We start from the raw sequence: 19,438 nt of genomic DNA, 5'->3' as shown, positions 1-19,438 counted from the left end.
ACAGCTGTGTAGAAGCTGATATATTAATGTATATATCCTCTTGTAAATTGTAGCCCAATGGTTATTGATCAGAAGGTTAAGCCTTCTAGTGCCAAGATGCAACTGCTTGTCCCTTGAGCAAGGCCCTTAAGAGAGGTTCTGACCTTCCTACCTCAGCTTTCTAACAACCTGGGATACATGAAGAAAGAATTTCACTGTGTTGTAATGTACTTATGACATCTCTCTCATTCTTGCCCCAGTGTCATGGTCTGTGGGATGAGGACGACACCAGATCAGAAGCAAAAATGGCAATGTACAAACACGCCGACTCAGACAGCACAGAGAAACCCCCAGTTTGCAGAGAAAGGAGTTCACTGACCCGCAACACTTTAATGGAGACTACACACGTCCGTATGCCGAGAAAACTCTCGAACACTCCCTCTACTTTGCGCCGGCACAGTTCCAGTACAGGGTCACACATTTCCCACAGATCAACACGTTCCAGAGGAGGTTAGCACAAGAAATCATTGTGTAAAGATTTATTTATTTTTTTTACTAATGTGTTTATGTTTGATATTTTATACTTATTTCATGTTTCATTCCATGTTTGTGTGTATATGTGTCTACAGGCAGTTCAGTCACGAGGTCGAGTGCGTCACGAGCGGGCAGTGTGTTAGGGGTTCAGCAGAAGAGTCGCAAAGCGCTGGTTTTGGAGAAATTCAGAGAGCAACTCATCAAAGCCAGGAAATTCACGGTCAAAATGTAAATGTGCATCATGTATCTAGTGCATATTAGCTTCACCTCAGCTTTTAATGTTGCACATGTATTCATCTGCTCGATAAATATAATTTAATGCATTTGTATTGTATTCTGTGCAATGGGTTTGCATATGATATCATGACATCTTGAAAAAAAAGTATATATATATATATATATATATATATATATATATATATATATATATATATATATATATATATATATATATATATATATATAAAATCACCATCATTTATTATTATTAATCTTCTTGATCACCACTATGTACTAGTTACATGTCAGGTTTCTTTTATATGTGTGATTTCAGAACCCTGAATATCTTCATTCCAATTCGCCAGTTCTTCTGCAACCTGATCCATCCAGAATACAGCGCAGTGACAGATGTCTATGTGCTCATGTTCCTGGCTGATACCGTCGACTTCATCATCATTGTTTTTGGATTTTGGGCTTTTGGGGTGTGTTCAGCATTGCTATTACCTCGTATGAGACCTACGTTTTACCTCTGAGTTTAAAGTGTGAGATCATTCAATGATTCACTTCATTGGTCAGTAATTTATTAATAAATGATCCAGTTTGGCTCTGTAGGCAAGCAGAAGGAAGGTCTGAATTTAATGTTTGCATAAAACCTTCTGACGTACAAATCAGAATGAGGTTTATTGGCCGATGATATATATGAGAAAATTACCAAGATATCCCATTATCCTGTCTATCAGCTTGGGTGCATTATTCATGATTGTTTTTTTTTGTTTGTTTGTTTTTTAAAGATAGGAATTAATTTCCAAAGAAAAGTATCTGCTGTTGTACAGAATTTTCTGTACAGTAAACAGTATTATCATTATTATGGTGTTAACTGTTGCATACCTCTGAGGCTAAAGACAATGTTATGACTTTGACTTTGAACTCTGCTTTCAAACCAAACTGACAAATGCTTCCTCAGGTATATTTGCTGCTTTAGAAATGTTGCCTTCTAAAACACTCACTCATAAGACTGCTGGCCATCAAGGTAGCAGCGTTTTTTTTATAGTTAAGTCAAGTCACAAAGCAAAACATAAGTATGGGCAAAAAGAAAATATAGGCACTAGTTTTGAATATCATCGATTTTTTCCTATCTGAAATAATTACAGTTGGCTTTATACAGCTGAGCGGTTCCTAGGTGAAGGACCTCGCTCAAGGGCCCAACATGTGCTGGGATCCAAATGAATCCAAAAGAAAGGTGTTTTCAATCAGGATGAAGTTGTAATAGAATTTGTAATGTTTGTAGGCCACTCGTTGTTACTTGTAGTGGGAATCAACAACATTTTTGACAATGCTGTGACATCCCACCACTTCACAGCACTTAACTTTTTCCATTTTTTTTGCTATATTCTAAAATGGATTCAATTCATTACTTTCCTCAAAATTCTACAAACAATAGCTCATATTGACACCGTGAAAAGTGTTTATGAAATCTTTGCAAATTTATTACAAAATCACATGTACATAAATATTCACAGCCTTTGCTCAATACTTTGTTGAAGCACCTTTAGCACCAATTACAGCCTCAAGTCTTTTTGAGTTTGATTCTACAAGCATGGTACAACTATTTTTGGGCAGTTTCTCCCATTCTTCTTTGCAGAACCTCTCACGCTCTATCAGGTTGAATGGGAGCATCAATGCACAGCCATTTTAAGATCCCAGATTTTGGTTCAGGCCAAAGAGTTCAATCTTTGTTTAGTCTGAGAGTCCTTCAGGCGCCTGATTGGTGGAGTGCTGCAGAGATGTTTGTTGTTCTGGAAGGTTCTCCTCTTTACAGAAAAATGCTGGAGCTCTTTCAGATTGACCATCGGGTTCTTGGTCACCTCACTGACTAAGGCCCTTCTTCTTGTCATCGTTAGGTTTGGTCGGGCAGCCCAGTCTAGGAAAAGTCATGGTGGTTCCAAACTTCTTCCATTGACGGATGATGGAGGCCACTGTGCTCATTGGGACCTTTAATGCAGAAGTTTTTCTGTACCCTTCCCCAGATCTGTGCCTCGATACAATTGTGTGCCAGAGGTCTACAAACAATTCTCTGGACTCAATTTCTTGGTTTGTCCAATCAACTAAATTTACCACAGGTGGACTCCAATCAAATTGTAGAAACATCTCATGGATGATCAGTGGAAACAGGATGCACCTGAGCTCGATTTTGAGTGTCATGGCAAAAGCTGTTAATACTTGTTTACATGTGATTTATTTTTAGTTTTTTCATTTTTTGTACTTAATTTGCAAAGATTTTGAACAAACTTCTTTCACTTTGTCATTATGGGGTACTGTTTTTAGAATTTTAAGGAAAATAATGAAGACAAACAAAATGTGAAAAATTGTAAATTATAATCACTCATATTTAATGATGAAATGCAAATCACCTGTTGTAGCTTTCAATTGAGATTATGATCTCTCTTTAATGTTTCACTTTACTGACTTTATTTGCACATGGACGTTTGAGCTTGTTTGCCTGTAAAAGCACACATTTTAGAAAGTTTAGCGTAAATTTGAATCTTATCTTTTGTCTTATCTTAATAGAAACACTCTGCTGCTGCAGACATCACATCATCTCTGTCAGAGGATCAGGTCCCTGAAGCGTTCCTCGTCATGGTCCTCATCCAGTTTGCAACTATGGTGGTGGACCGTGCGCTCTATCTGAGGAAGACTGTCATGGGGAAGGTCATCTTTCAGGTTATACTGGTGTTTGGCATCCACTTCTGGATGTTCTTTATACTTCCAGGAGTCACTGAGAGGTAAATACATCCTTTGTACATGAAAATATTTCAATAGTTGGACTGTATTATTTTTAAAATATGAATAGGAAAGCATATTTGCAGTGCTTTAAAGGTTTTGTTATTTTGTTCTGGTAGGCGTTTCAGTCAGAACATGGTGGCTCAGCTCTGGTACTTTGTAAAGTGCATCTACTTTGGTCTGTCAGCCTACCAGATCCGCTGCGGCTACCCTACACGTGTGCTGGGCAACTTTCTGACCAAAAGCTATAATTATGTCAACCTTTTTCTCTTCCAAGGGTGAGAACCATCAACACACCTTACTGTCCAGCCTCCTAAATACTAAAAAGTAATTGTAGAGATAATGGACATTAATAAATTAAAACATTTGGGGAAATATCACAGCTAGAACTGGGATTTGTTATTACCTACCCTCAAAATTAGACTGAAAAATAATTCACGATTAAAATAATATTATTCAGATTATTTATGTCCTTTGTACATCTCCATGTCTGTGCGGGTTTTGCTTTCAGGTTCCGGTTGGTTCCATTCCTGACTGAGCTGCGGGCCGTGATGGACTGGGTTTGGACAGACACTACTCTGAGCCTCTCTAGCTGGATCTGTGTGGAGGACATTTACGCACACATCTTTGTGCTCAAGTGCTGGAGGGAATCAGAGAAAGTAAGAAATATTATTTTTACAAACCTGTAACGCAATGTAGGTGAGCATTTTATACCATAAAGACTAATTTTCTTAGAAGGCTAGGAATGTTTGTTGTGGGGACATTACCAAGAAAACCCTGCAAAGATTAAATGTGTGTGTGTGTGTGTGTGTGTGTGTGTGTGTGTGTGTGTGTGTGTGTGTGTGTGTGTGTGTGTGTGTGTGTGTGTGTGTGTGTGTGTGATTCATCAGCGGTACCCTCAGCCACGAGGGCAAAAGAAGAAGAAGGTGGTTAAATACGGTATGGGTGGTATGATTGTCATGCTACTTATCTGCATTGTGTGGTTCCCACTCCTCTTCATGTCTCTGGTCAAATCGGTGGCCGGCGTCGTCAACAAACCCCTAGATGTGTCCGTCACCATCACGCTGGGAGGATTTCAGGTGCGTCTTCTCTTCATTTTTATTTTTTTGTTTAGAAGGGTCTGAGTGCCAATATATATGAAAAAAATCAAATATAAAAGTATGTGATTAGTGATAAGTATTAACCCTTGCATAAGTATTGATGCTAAATGAGGTCTGGTGCCATCAGAAATAAATACTCGGGTAAATGGAGTCTACCTGTGAGCAAAGAAAGTGTCACAATAGACCAGTATAAATAGAGCTGTTCCAGGTTAGACTTCACGAGAGCTTCATGAAGACCAAGGAGCTATAAAGAATGTGCTAGACACATTTGTTTAAAAAAATATTAATCAGGGATTAGTTATAAAAAATATTATACATTTTATATATTCCCTAGAGCGCCATTAAATCCGTTATTAAAAGAGAAGGAATATGGCACAAAAGCCATATGTCCATTTGTCCATTTCAGTTCCAGGTTTTAACACTATACAAATGTAAAAATGTTAAAGGAGGTGAATACGTATGCAAGGCACAGTAGAAAATAATTAGTTCAAGTGACTCAACATTTTGCATAATCAACTATAAGTTAAAAACACAAGGTACAACGTGTTTAATTTAACTCTGATAAGTCAGAAGTGAGTGTTTAAGTTCTTAAATAAAATTAAAACGTGTCAGTGGCGTTATTACTGTTTGTCCTGCAGCCAATCTTCACAATGAGTGCACAACAGAATCAGCTGAAAGACATCAATGAGGCGGAATTCCTAGAGTTCATGAATTCCTACAACTACATTCCGGTATGTTTGCATGGAAAAAAACACAAAAACGGCATCGACAACATGCACGACCCAAGAAATCATCTTGTCTTGTTTCTAGAGCGCAATGCAGTTTCTGGAGGCATACACTGCAGAGGATGTAACTGTAGCTGAGTTAGAGGGAAGTTCTAACTCTCTGTGGACGATCAGCCCACCCAGCAGGAAGAACCTCATGGAAGTACTGAGCAAAGAGGACCAGTTTCCTGTCACCATGTCTTGGACTATACAGAGGTAATAAAGATTCATACAAAATACAGTGTGGGTACTGCAAAGGCAGGGAGAACTCACAAGTGTGAGAGAAACACACTGGTATTTCTGCATATTAGTGAGGAATATCTCAGGTGCATCTCAATAAATTAGAATATTGTTAAAAAGTTGATTTATTTTCGTAATTCAATACAAAAAGTGAACCTCGTCTATTATATAGATTCATCGCACACCGACTGATATATTTCAAGTGTTTATTTCTTTTAATTTTGATGATTTTGGCTTATAGCTAACAAAAACCCACCAATTCACTCTCTCAAAAAATGTTAATACTTTATAAGACATTTTAGTAAATTGTTGGCATTCTGGAAAGTATGTTCATTTACTGTATATGTACTCAATACTTGGTAGAGGCTCCTTTTGCTTTAATTATTGCCTCAAATCAGTGTGGCATGAAGGTGATCAGTCTGTGGCACTGCTGAGGTGGTTTGAAAGCCCAGGTTTCTTTGACAGTGGCCTTCTGCTCATTTGCATTTTTTGGTTTCTTGTTTCTCATTTCTTTCTGGACAATACGCCATAGATTCTCTATGAGGTTTAGGTCTGGTGAGTTTTCTGGACAGTCAAGCACACAACACCATGGTCATTTACCCATCTTTTGGTGCTTTTGGCGGTGTGGGCAAGTGCCAGATCCTGCTAAAAAAATGAAATCAGCATCTCCATAAAGCTGGTCAGCAGAGGGAAGCATGAAGTGCTCTAAAACTTCCTGATGGACGGCTGTGCTGACCTTGGACTTGATAAAACTAAAATGAATCAACTTTTTAATGATATTCGAATTTATTGAGATGCACCTGTATAATTGTATTAATTAAATTTAAAAAAATATATGCATTGTGTGCTTTAGGAATCTTAGTCTTGGAGCAAAGGCTGAAATTGCCATGGACAAGCATGTGACATACCTGGATATGAATACAAGACAAGAGATAATAGAGTTGTTGAATGGAACGAGGAACAAAGCTGTGTGAGTAAAACCACTGTACTGAATATATTCAGTTATTCCACTGAAGGACATGGACGCATTAAGCTGTGTTCTGTTTTCTGTTGTTTACAGAGTTATACAGCAGGTCTTTCCATGTTTCATTCGAGCACCAAGCGACTCAAATGCAAAACCTATTGAACAGCTCTATAAAGGTAATGAAGGAAATATAGTATTTTATTTTCTGATTAGTGGGACATTCATTTTATTTTCAAATGAATAAAACAGTATTTTCCTGAGCAGTCTACCTGATCTGTACGTGCAAGTCCTCAAAATAACCTGTACATGTTTTCCAGAATTAAAGAATGAACTTAAGAGCTATTTATTTAAATCTCACATTTTAATGTAAAAAAAAAACAAAAAACTTTTTATCGCAGCATTCAGGATTCTGATTGTTCAGAAGGTGCTGATTCTATAAAAACAGCTTTGTACCATCTGTAAGATATATTTTTATTCATTTGCTCAGTCATTATTAAGGCATGTACTGTATGGCTCTATATAATATGACTAATTGTACAGATGCAAAAAAGTGTTGTTTTTTTGTGTCAGCACTTTGTAATGCGCAGTATGCTGTCTGTAATGGGAAAATATATAGACCAAGACCTCTATAATATGCACTTTCTGGTTTCTCGGTTTCTTTTATAAAAATTATTATTTACTTAGACAAAGAACTACTGATAGTACAATGGGAGTGAAAGCAGGAACTCACTTGTTTCAGAGCAATGAAATGAGCTATAAGATAAAATGTACTGTATGTGCCATTCAAGTTTATAAAATAATTCTATTAGGCCACTTGCTGAAATAACAAAAATTATTGAGATTATTAAAATGTATTTGCTCACAAATAAAAGATTTGTTTTATTTCCGCATTATTAAGAAATGCACTGAATGTTGAAATTCTTTGAAAATGCTGGTGTATTCCTTAATATCCTTTAATTTCATGATGTAGAAGGTGACTATAAGGACATCCTGCTGGACCTGGAGAGGACCAATAACAGCAGTGGTGAGATCCAGGAGTGGTGGATTGTGGACCAGCCATCTGCAGAGAAGATCAACATCAGATCTGGGGTGAAGGCAGAGAGGAAGGGCGAGGCTGGGCTGCAGCTCTATGTCTTCAATGATAAAGTTAGTCCTCCCAGCCTGGGCTTCCTCGCTGGCTATGGGTAAGATTAGTTCTAATGAAGGTACTTTTTTTTGCCCCATACAAGGCAGGAGAAATCATGTCAATGTGTTGTTACTCCTTTCTCTCACAGTATCATGGGTCTGTATGCCTCCGTGGTTCTGGTCATAGGCAAGTTTGTGCGTGAATTCTTCAGTGGCATCTCACACTCGATCATGTTCGAGGAGCTGCCCTGTGTGGATCGCATCCTCAAACTGTGCACAGACATCTTCCTGGTGAGAGAGACCGGAGAACTAGAGCTGGAGGAAGATCTGTACGCCAAACTCATCTTCCTCTACCGCTCACCTGAGACCATGATCAAGTGGACCAGGGAGAAGACAAAATGACCCACAGGAGTGTACAAGAACAAATGAAGAGCAAGATAATGAAAAGCAGTTTGTCCGCACAATCGGTGCGCTCGCACGATGATGAATAAGCAAATGGCTTCCAAATGTGGAGTCAACAACAATGTGACCTACAGGTTTAGCAAAACTGAACCTGAAAAAGCCAAAGGACAGAACAAAGGGAGAATAGAGCAGCTGCCAAGGACTTTAATAAGCAGGGTTGAGCTGTGTTCTAGCATACCCAACCTGCTCCAACAGAAATTAACTGGATTGTGCAATATACTGTGCTGGTAGCTGTATACACAAATACGACTGAGGAAGAAAAGAAAGACTGACTGAAAGACACTAGCCACTTTGGACTCTTAATAGGAAGTTTTGTGACGCTCCCAGGGGTGAGTGTGAGGAGAACCACATGTGAAAACCTGATCATCATGTTGTTAAGACCATCATCTCAAAACAGTATTTAGTTCGATTTTCCATATATGGCAAAGAACAACCACAGCATCAAGCCCGGTTTCTTTCCTGAGGTTACAGATGCTTTGTGTACAGAGGGGTGGGATTGTGGTTCACTGACCCGAGCATAAAGCACATTTTGGAAACCTGGTGTCTTTTCTGTCTGACTTATTCTTTTAGTGTTTGTAATAATCAAGGTCACTCTTTGGGGGGGACTGATATTGAGGTGTCTATCAAAAAAAGAAGGAAGCAAAAACTTGGAGTAGGAAGTCAGGGATGAAGCTCTCAGGACTAAAAATGCATGTTCTTTATCATGGGAGAATATTGGAGGCTTTTTACATTTATCACATTCATTAATTCCCTAAAAACCATAAAATACAGATGTATTCATTGGGAAATGAAAACAAAGTAATCCTTTCTGGAGTGGGCTGGATTAGTCAAAACTATCTGCAGGTCAGGAAGAATTGGTCAAACTTTCTGCTGGATGGTTATGTGAGTTTTTTTTAAAGGCACTACTGGTTAAGTATGTGTCAGCATGGACAGCACTGGTCAAGCAAGAAGTGTGTGAATGCATTTGGTTTGTCAAGTAAATATGGGAGAGGTTGGTTCTTTACAAAGACTGAGGAAAAAGGTCAAACGAATTCCTGTACAGGCCGAACCGATCGAATGTGCCAGAGTAGGTCAAACTAATCTGAATTCCTTTACGAGTGGGATTAAAGAAAATATCAACTGAAAAAAATGTGCAACAAAGAGACTATAAATCGCAACAATGTGAGATTTACATTTTATATCAGAGTTTTTCTGGGTTCAGGAAAGTGTCGCACTTACGAATGTTCATTTTACACATTTACACACTGATACATTTACATGCAATTCAGACATTTTAGACTCAAAGTATACTTATCATTTATCATCAAACATGCACACAACAAAGCACTTTTTTATAATAATTTATAAGAAATCGAATTTCAAGGACCTAACAACTTAAAACCTGCTTCAGAATTTTTTTTTTCCCCCCAAAGATTTAATTCATAGAATATATTCCCCCCCCCTATAACCTTTATGCCGGAGAATGCATTATATTCAGATTCAGGAGGTATTATTAAGGCATTTCATGCACGTTTTTAACCAAATGCTTATAGGTTATCATACGTTTTTAAATATTGTCTGCATTTAAATGTGTATATAGCTGGAGGAAAAAAAAAGAGATAATATCAAAGTGAAGTAATGATTAAGGATTACTTCAATAATGAATGTTTTCCTTTGACTTCTTTATCATTTCAGGCACGACTGTTACCGGGCACTGCAGCATGCAGGGTAAACTGGTAGTGAGATTTAAAATGGTTTCACTCAAAAATAACACAGTTTACAGATTTTGCCAAGAGATTGATATAATAATAATAATAATAATAAAAAAAAGTTGGATTATCGTCAGGGTAATGTTTAGTAGTTTTGTATGAACCCGTGCACAGCATGTGTCCATGACGAAAGAAACAAATACATTTTTATTATTGAATAATAATTGATTTTATATTTTATTTATTACTAGATAATATTTTGGACTTTGCATGTATTTTCTTTAATTATTGTTCATTTAGATATAACAGAATTACGCAGTGCAAAGTGTATTGTAATATATCTTTACAAACACATGACGGTACTCTTTTGTATCACGACATGCCAAAGTAGGAACTTTCAAATCATCCCTGTGTTGACTGAATGCAATGATCTCATGCTCATGCTTCAGTACTCAGGCTGTTGGTGAGATGTATGTACTGTATATCCAGTTTTTCTGATTGTAGTGATGACAGTAGATGTGGTGCAGTAACAGAATCTACACCTTTAGTGCAGAGGTGCCCTTAAAGGCTTAAGCACAACCTGCTACCCCTTTAATCAGGAATGGCTTTTTCACTGCAGATTGACTGAATGAAGAAACGTTAATATTGAATTATTTGAGACTCAACGACTGTCATGCTGATCTGCTGATTGATGCACTGACAAAAGAGAGGGATGTTGCTGAGCATGATCTTAAGGGATATCAATCAGCATATGGACCATTTACCTGCAATAATATTATGCCATAATAAATATAAATAAAATTACAACATAGAAGTATTTTATGGCAAATAATATATTGGTGAAAAGATTTCACAAAAAAAAAGTCAACAGCTTTATAAAATAAATCTTGGATGACATTTGAGATAGCATGGTAATTATAAAAGTTATAGAATGATGGATTTGTATTACCTTATGACTCATTATGGCTGTGACTCTATTTCCCCCCCCATTTCTGATCGAGCATTAAAGCAGAACATAAAATATACAAACGAAAAGGGGATAGGTGTTTTTCCCCCTTCAAAAGCAGGCTGTACAGTACTGGCAAATCACTCCCTGTGGCTGAAAATGTATGCTGGGATCAGCAATTCTGTGGTTGAATAGACTAACAGAGTCCTCCAGCGTACTCATCATCCTCTTCCCCAGGTTTATCAGCTCCACTCCTCACGTCTCCATCTCCAGGAGCAGCAGCCGCTTTTTTTTTCTTCCCTCCTCCAGGCACATTGAGAGAGATTGCCAGCTTAGCATACTGAAAAACAAAACAATAAGGTCTACATGACCTGGAGCCTTCTTGAATCAGTTTTCCCCCTATTTGCATTTTTGCAGGTAAAAACCACAGAGCAAACAAAAAAATGTTTAACCCTAACATAGTCAGGTATTTATCCTAGTATTGTATGTATATATAAAATACACCAATACTGGAATAGTGCACATAACAGTAGTTTAAAGGATTTTTTTTTTTTTACTATAGTAAAAATTGTATTATAAAATTTACTATTTTATAATAAAACCTATTATATTTGATAGTTTTGGTCTTATGCAGAATTATTGCATTTTAAACATTAGGAGTCAGGGGTCCCCAAACTGGAAAAAAAAAACACATTTGGCAAAAAAAAGAAATATTTTGAAAAATGTAATCAGAAATGTGTTTTACTAATATCATCGCTGTATTTTATAAATAAGGTTGACATTCAAACAAATTATTTTAATTAGTTATAGATCGAGGCACCAATAGTTGATTGCTGGAACTGTAAGCAAAAATCCATACCGATGGTTTTTCTAGCTTCCGGTCCGCTGTCATTACGAAAGCGGCCTCTAGTGGCGAATCAAATTACGACACTTTGTTTTTACAAGTGAGCATATATTATATTCATTATTTCTTCATTACATAATGATATTTATTAATAAATATATTTACATTTATTTTCATGATTCAGTACTGTTTTTTTAATAAAATTTAGTACTATTTTACATATAGTGTTATGTTTGTTTTTTGTTTTTTACCCGGTATCCATTTAAAAAATATCAATTGATTAATTGGTTATCGGCAAGTACGATCCAACCCAACCATTGGTATTTGTAAAATTCACTATCGGTCTAGCTCTATAATTATTTGTTAGAATAACGCACCAACCATATGCATATGCATAAGTAAATGTTTTGATTTCAATAGCAACGAATATATAAAATAGTTAGTAATGCTCTTTTATAGGCTCTATATCTCTTGTAAAGACAGGAGCTACACTGACTCAGGACTACAGATTGCATCTGATCACCATCACTGCACTGCATCAATTAACTGTAATAAATAGACATTCGGTGCCCCCCAGATGAGGATGGGTTCCCTCTTAAGTCTTGTTCCTCTCAAGGTTTCTTCCTGATGCCATCTCAAAGAGTTTTTCTTTCACCACAGTTGCCACTGGTTTGCTTATTAGGGACAAACTTGCACTTATATATAAAAAAAAAATAATAATAAAAATAAATAAAACTAAAAAACTCCAGCTCATTTTCTGTTACAGACTCCATTAGAGAAAGAATAAATTATATGGTCCTCACAGTAAAAAAAACTCTGCTATAAAGATGTAGTTAGGGCCACTAATGAAGCCAAATTATCTGTCACTGAAAATAGAGAGACGAAATCTATAATAATGAGCAAATATACAGTAATGACATCTTCTGAAACTCAAATCCATAGGTCACAAGTCAAAACGAACATTATAATAATAATAATAATAATAAATACTATATCAGTATTGCAATGATGTGATTATAGCTACAGTATTTATCAATTGCAGGTAGTGTGTAGAATACAGTCCTAAATTCTGACTGAATCGAATTGCTATAACTTTACCCCTGTATTACTGCAACACAATACCAAATGTAGCTTTTCAAAGATACTCCTCCTTCCAGACAGAGCCAATAGAACACTCACGTCATTGTCCATATATTTGAACAGTGGCGAGTTGCAGACGCGGGCCACCTGCTCTTCATCCTGCTGGTCATATCCCTGTAACAGCTGCTCCAACGCAATGCAGTCCTCGCTCCCACTGAATCCTGGGATACTGTAGCTTTCCCTCACACATTTATCAGCCGCTACAAAATCTGCTCGGTGTAGTTGAACCAGCACTTGTGCGATGGTTTTCTAAACACAAAAAAAGATCTGCTAGATCATGAAGTATTTAAGATCTGAACGGCCGATTTAGAAGACTGGGTTTAACAGGTCAAACCTTGAAGCACGTTGGGTAATTTTCTATGTCTCTGTACATGTTCTTCTCCTTTTGGATTGCCAATGCTGCTTCATCAAATCTTTAGGAGAAAAGAAAAAGAAACCGTGAATTAGGACAAATATCAGCTAAAAAGTGGATACATTACTATAGAGTTTGGAAACATTACCTCTTTTGTCGGACAAGAAGCCGAGAGGCTTTGCCCAGCAGCTCCACAGCCTGCCGCAGACGTTCCTCATTCTGTAACAAAAAACCTCTCAGGATTGTGCTAATTATATGGTATACTGCAGTGGTCCCCAAATTTTTTTATACGCCACACAAAAAGGCACAAAAAGGGTTGTGGACCTCTGATATACTTTACAAAAAACAAACAGCATGTGGTGTCAGTGATTCGCCTCTGTAGGCCGCTCTTGTAATGTCAGAGAACCTACTCAGCCGCTCCAGCAACTGACGCAAGCCGGAAAAACTATCGGTATGGATTTTTGTCGATAGCCGATAGTTTCAGCAATCAACTATCGGTGCTGATTAATTGCTAAAACCGATGAATTGGTTGAACTCCAGACAGGAGCTTTGTGTTTAATAAAGGACCATGCAAAAGCATGTAGTGTTTTCCATCTATTACAGAGCACATCTCTGTGAACGAGGTGTTACTAAAGAAAAGATAACACAATTCCTTTTATTAAAAAAAACTGATTTCCATTGCAGCTGTCAGAGAAGCTATAATCAATCACAATTAAGATTTGTAATCATAACATTAATTAAATATATTCAAAACTTTATATTTATAGTACACAATATTCACTGACAACAATAACAGCCCATTATGAGTCACAATATTGCATTAGTTCTTCTACAAATGTATATAGTTTTTATTTATCCACTACATCAATCACTTGTTTAGCACTGAATGATGAAGAGAAAAATATCATTCTTCAATTCTGTTGAATGAAATGTGTTTTATAGCATCTATCAAACTACTGACTGTAGTTATTGTGAGAGAAAATGCCCAAGATATGCCTGTAATATTTAAAATAAGTATTTAAGGTATAATAATGTGATATGGATGATATATGGCTCTAATTACTAAGCCAGGTTTATGATAATGCATATGACAAACACCCAGGTCACATATAATCACTGATCAGGTCAAATAAAGATCAACAGTGAAAAGTCGCACGTTTTATGGTCACTCACCTCAAACACTGATGCAGCTTTCTGATAGAGATCCACAGCTTTAGCTAAATCCACAGTTTCTATTAACCTGCCAATCATATTTTCTCCATTATTATAACAATAATAAAACACATATAATACCACATTCTATTGGAGGAAAGTTTTACACATTTAATTTCTGTAATCACTCACTTCCCAGCTCGGTCGAGGGCCATGGCAGCAGTGTCTGGTGTACCGTTCTCGATGTACATCATACTGGCTTTCTCTATGTACTGAATTGCCTCAGGAAGCCTCTGCATGTCCTGTAGAAGACGGACACAAAATGTATCAGGTTAACCTTTGCCTCCTGCCATGAAAAGATTTAAGGATTTCTTTGTAAATTTATTCACCACAAATTAATTTAAATGGAAGTGTGTAGAGCTACAAACAGGAAGGAACAATGCCACAGATATCCAACTAATGAGCAGCTCTAAAGCACATAATGCCTCCACCATCGAGCGGCATAAAAACAGAAGCTGAAGATCGCATTAGAAAACCGGACTCATGATGAGTCCAGAGTACCAGAGTATTTATTGTATTCATTTCCCTTATAGAGTATTCAGAAGGTTTGTCTTTACCTTCTCTCCTCCTATAAAAGCATGCCACACAGGCAATTCATTCCTGGCTAGAAATATCCCAGGTTCCTTTTCTCCTCTTTTCAAGAAACTACTATAATCATTAGTGCTGCTCACCTCACAAACATATTCCTACATCAATGGATTATTCATCACCAAAGCAAAAAAAAAAAAAAATCTTCTCATGTATGGATCAATGATGTTTCTAAATCTCTATAAGAACTTACCTTCAGCATCATCCCTGCCTGCTCGAGAGCCCTGTGGAGAAATCAAAGATCAGCTTCATTGCTGTACACACACATGCAGAAATCTGTAATGTGTTATAGCAATTATGTGCTTTAGGTTCTTACTTTGCAGCATGGAAAAGACTGTAGCATGACTTAAGGAGAAAAAGCCAGTCAGCGCTCTGTGTATGAAGTCTCAGCAGACACAATTCACAGTAAAGTCAACTCTGTCGCAAATATTAAACGGGACGCCATATACAGATAAGTTTAGCTTCTAAAAGGCAGTGTGAGGTGGAAGGATACGTTCTGTTGTTGGTGTGAGCCTCGGCTTCTTGTAAGTAAGCATCTTTTGCTTCTTCTAGTTGTTTGGCATTTTTGAAAGCGACAGCTGAAATGCATTAAAGGGGAGACATACTGAAGGCATGGACAAAACCATGGTTATACTGTATATGATCTTAGTGTGGTCTCAGAAACATCACACCTTAATAAAATGTCAAATGCACAATTAATAGCACACAATCAAAGTTTCTGGTGTACTTAAACTAACTCATATGCAATAAAAGCAGGCTCGTGTTTTTCATCCCTGATGAAAATGTTTTCATCACTGTTTTAATGATAAAATATTGATTATTTAGTGCTTAAAACATGAACATTCATGTGAACAAAGACAAACCTTGGAGTTAAAATAAAAATGCTCCATTTGAACATATGAAGAAAAAAATCTTTATGTTAAAAAGAAATTGCAATCGTTTCAAATAACTTTTATTTAAAAAAAATAATCTTCTTCTTCTTCTTCTTTCGGCTTCTCCCATTAGGGGTCGCCAAAGCGGATCATCAGTCTCCACACCCCCGTCCTCTACATCTGCCTCTTTCACACCAACTACCTGCATGTCTTCCCTCACCACATCCATAAACCTCCTCCTTGGTCTTCCTCTTTTCCTCCTTTCTGGTGGCTCCATCCTCAGCATTCTTCTACCAATATAACTCATGTCCCTCCTCTGCACATGTCCAAACCATCTCAATCTCGATATTTAAAAAAATAATAATAATCATTAAGCCATGATTCTGTAGTGTAATAAATGTGGAAAGTGAAGAGTGAAAATATTTCCATCCTTCAATCTTTGAATATTTCATAATGTTGCTTTATGCCGAACATTATATTAATATTAAAGTTGTTAGAGAAGTGAAGAAAAGAGTGCAGGCAGGGTGGAGTGGGTGGAGAAGAGTGACAGGAGTGATTTGTGATAGTAGGGTTTCTGCAAGAATAAAAGGGAAAGTTTATAGGACTGTGGTGAGACCAACAGGAGGCGGAGCTGAAGGTAGCAGAGCTGAAGATGTTAAGGTTTTCGTTGGGAGTGACGAGGATGGACAGGATTAGAAATTAGTTTATAAGAGGGACAGCGCATGTAGGACGTTTTGGAGACAAGGTGAGGGTGGCGAGATTGATATGGTTTGGACATGTGAAGAGGAGGGACATGAATTATATTGGTAGGAGAATGCTAAGGATGCAGCCACCAGGTAGGAGAAAAAGAGGAAGGCCAAGGAGGAGGTTTATGAATGTGGTGAGGGAAGACATGCAGGTAGTTGGTGTGAAAGAGGCAGATGTAGAGAACAGATTGGTATGGAAACGGATGATCTACTGCGGTGACCCCTAATAGGAGCAGCCGAAAAAAGAAGAAGATATAAATATTAAAGTTCCCACGTTTCGTCTCGTTTATGATTTCGCAATTTGGGAATATAAATAGATCGAAAACAGAACTCTGTGATCTGCTTACAGAATGCAGTTTTATTTTCTAGTTCTAGTTGAGGCAATCTTACTGTACAATAACAATCCATTTTATTGCACAACAGAGTTCAATGCCTAATACAGCTATTCAGTGACCTGCAATAAGAGACATGTAAATGGTCCTTTTTTTTCCTTTCTCATATCCATCATGATGGGCCACATTAAACATCTCTGGGCCACAGGACCTAGTTTGGACATCTCTGTTCTTCACATTTCCATGCTGTGTAAAATTTGGTTCAACATATTCAGACACAACCCTTTGCAGGAAAACAGGAGAAGGGAATCCATATTGATGGCTACAGTTTTGTGTGTGTGTGTGTGTGTGTGTGTGTGTGTGTGTGTGTGTGTGTCGGCTGTCCACATACTTTTGGAAATAGAGTATGTATGATGCATGTTTTAGGACCATTTATGAAATAATGTATTAGGGAAATATACTAATATATTATTTAATATATGACGTCAATCCCTGTGTGTGTGTGTGTGTGTGTGTGTGTGTGTGTGTGTGTGTGTGTGTGTGTGTGTGTGTGTGTGTGTGTGTGTGTGTGTGGTGATGGTACATGAATGAGTCTTTACCTGCTTTTCCGTATTCTGACGCAGCGCTGTCATAATCCGGTTTCCATTTCATAAAACTGGTCTTTAAACTGAAATATTCACAGTCAGACATAAAATATGAATTATTCAGTGGACTCCAGCTGTGAGTCAAACGAAACAAACCCAAGTATAAACACTTACTATTTTTCCGCTTTGGCGATGTGCTCATGGGCCTCGTTTATTTTCTGAGCCATGGTTCTGAAGCAGCTGTAGTGTTTATTATATTAATGTTAAATCTCTACACTAACGCAGAACAGCCGGTTTGTTGTGATCCTTCCTGGTGACGTGAGATTTCGTCCATTTCCGGGTCGCAACTGACGAGCTGGTGAGATGTCGCCGCCTCCTGCTCTGTGATTGGCTACTTCACGGTCCAATTGAATAAGTGCACGTGACATCACACGTACATTCGGCGCTTGAGGGCGCTTGAGGCCGCTATTTTCTTCTTCCTCTTTCCTCTGCTGCCGTTAGGGGTCGCCACAGCGGATCATCCATCTTCATACTACTCTGTCCTCTACGTCTGCCTCTGCCTCTGTAGGCTCGAGGCTGCTATGATAATGAAAATTGATCTCTAACTGTTTTTACATATTTGTATGTCCATATCCCAGACGGACCTGCAGTAACTACAGAGGAATAGAGTTTATCAGTTACACCATGAAGTAATGGGAAAGAGTAGTGGAAGCTAGGCTGAGAGAAGAGGTGACCATCTGTGAACAACAGTATGGTTTCATGCTGAGGAAGAGCACCACAGACGCATTATTTGCTTAAAGGATGTTGATGGAGAAGTATAGAGAAGGTCAGAAGGTGTTGCATTGTGTGTTTGTGGATTTAGAGAAAGCATACGACAGAGTGCCGAGAGAGGAGTTGTGGTATTGTATGAGGAAGTCAGGTGTGTCAGAGAAGTATGTGAGGGTGGTGCAGGACATGTATGAGGACAGTGTGACAGCAGTGAAGTGTGCAGTAGGAACGACAGACTGGTTCAAGGTGGAGGTTGGACTGCATCAAGGATCGGCTCTGAGCCCTTTCCTGTTTGCAGTGGTGATGGACAGGTTGACGGACGAGGTCAGACAGGAGTCTCCATGGACTATGATGTTTGTGGATGATATTGTGATTTGTGGTGAGAGTAGGGAGCAGTTGGAAAAGAGCCTGGAGAGGTGGAGGTACATGCTGGAGAGGAGGGGAATGAAAGTCAGTAGGAGTAAGACAGAGTACATGTGTGTGAATGAGAGGGAGGGCAGTGGAGTGGTGCGGTTGCAGGGAGAAGAGGTGGAGAAGGTGGAGGAGTTCAGGTACCTGAGGTCAACAGTGCAATTGGGAGTGGGAGTGACGAGGATGGACAGGATTAGAAATGAGTTTATTAGAGGGACCGCGCATGTAGGACGTTTTGGGGACAAAGTGAGAGAGACCCGATTGAGATGGTTTGGACATGTGCAGAGGAGGGACATGGGGTATTTCGGTAGGAAAATGCTGAGGATGGAGCCACCAGGAAGGAGGAAAAAAAGAAGACCAAGGAGGAGGTTTATGGATGTGGTGAGGGAAGACATGCAGGTAGTTGGTTTAAAAGAGACAGATGTAGAGGACGAAGGGGTATGGAGACAGATGATCCACTGTGGCTTGTTTACTGCTTATGAACATGTGCATACAGACCGAATCAATTTGTATCTCAGTGTCAAAACAAATACACAAAAGCTATTCTGGATTTCCTAATAACTCAATATCTGGCCAAAATTCTGCAGATATGAGTAACACACATTTGAGAGATAATGAGGTAATGCTTCTTATAAAAGACACTAGCTACTATGTGACCATTTTGTCTATAATACTGCATTCATCATTAAGTAGAAAGCCACAAAATAGACTTTCCATAAAGGTTTTAGATGTTTGATCTGCTGATTGGGATGATTGCACTACAGAGAACATCTGAAACATGCTAGCG

General features: G+C 38.1%; 3 protein-coding genes across 5 annotated transcripts in view; 1 reads left to right on the top strand and 2 right to left on the bottom strand.

Moving 5' to 3' along the window:
• The window catches only part of piezo2a (piezo-type mechanosensitive ion channel component 2a), a 153,855-nt gene extending 145,151 nt beyond the window's left edge, over positions 1–8,704 (top strand). For all 3 annotated transcript variants that reach the window (XM_083543206.1, XM_083543207.1, XM_083543205.1), the window contains exons 40-52: positions 240–489; positions 609–741; positions 1,067–1,214; positions 3,301–3,515; positions 3,633–3,791; positions 4,025–4,172; positions 4,404–4,592; positions 5,252–5,344; positions 5,424–5,593; positions 6,471–6,587; positions 6,678–6,757; positions 7,552–7,765; positions 7,856–8,704. In XM_083543206.1, the coding sequence (XP_083399332.1) occupies positions 240–489; positions 609–741; positions 1,067–1,214; positions 3,301–3,515; positions 3,633–3,791; positions 4,025–4,172; positions 4,404–4,592; positions 5,252–5,344; positions 5,424–5,593; positions 6,471–6,587; positions 6,678–6,757; positions 7,552–7,765; positions 7,856–8,108 (2,169 nt within the window). In that variant the 3' untranslated portion in view covers positions 8,109–8,704. The remainder of the gene's footprint in view (positions 1–239; positions 490–608; positions 742–1,066; positions 1,215–3,300; positions 3,516–3,632; positions 3,792–4,024; positions 4,173–4,403; positions 4,593–5,251; positions 5,345–5,423; positions 5,594–6,470; positions 6,588–6,677; positions 6,758–7,551; positions 7,766–7,855) is intronic.
• itgb1a (integrin, beta 1a) overlaps positions 8,238–19,438 on the bottom strand; it is a 140,943-nt gene continuing 129,742 nt past the window's right edge. Inside the window, exon 18 of the transcript XR_014534261.1 lies at positions 8,238–8,253. The gene's annotated coding sequence lies outside the window, so the exon portion shown is untranslated. The remainder of the gene's footprint in view (positions 8,254–19,438) is intronic.
• napga (N-ethylmaleimide-sensitive factor attachment protein, gamma a) lies at positions 9,331–17,857 on the bottom strand. The gene is made up of 11 exons (XM_083548546.1): positions 17,647–17,857; positions 17,488–17,555; positions 15,432–15,516; positions 15,255–15,272; positions 15,132–15,162; positions 14,483–14,592; positions 14,312–14,378; positions 13,287–13,357; positions 13,121–13,199; positions 12,826–13,035; positions 9,331–11,142 (listed from the first exon to the last, which is right to left on the bottom strand). Exons 1-11 carry the CDS (start codon positions 17,697–17,699, stop codon positions 10,999–11,001), a joined length of 936 nt encoding a protein of 311 aa, XP_083404672.1. The 5' UTR covers positions 17,700–17,857; the 3' UTR covers positions 9,331–10,998.

Source organism: Silurus aristotelis, assembly GCF_946808225.1.
Source record: "Silurus aristotelis genome assembly, chromosome: 1".
NCBI lineage: Eukaryota > Metazoa > Chordata > Actinopteri > Siluriformes > Siluridae > Silurus > Silurus aristotelis.
Note: the sequence above shows the minus strand (reverse complement) of the source record. Positions and strands in the feature narration are given on the sequence as shown.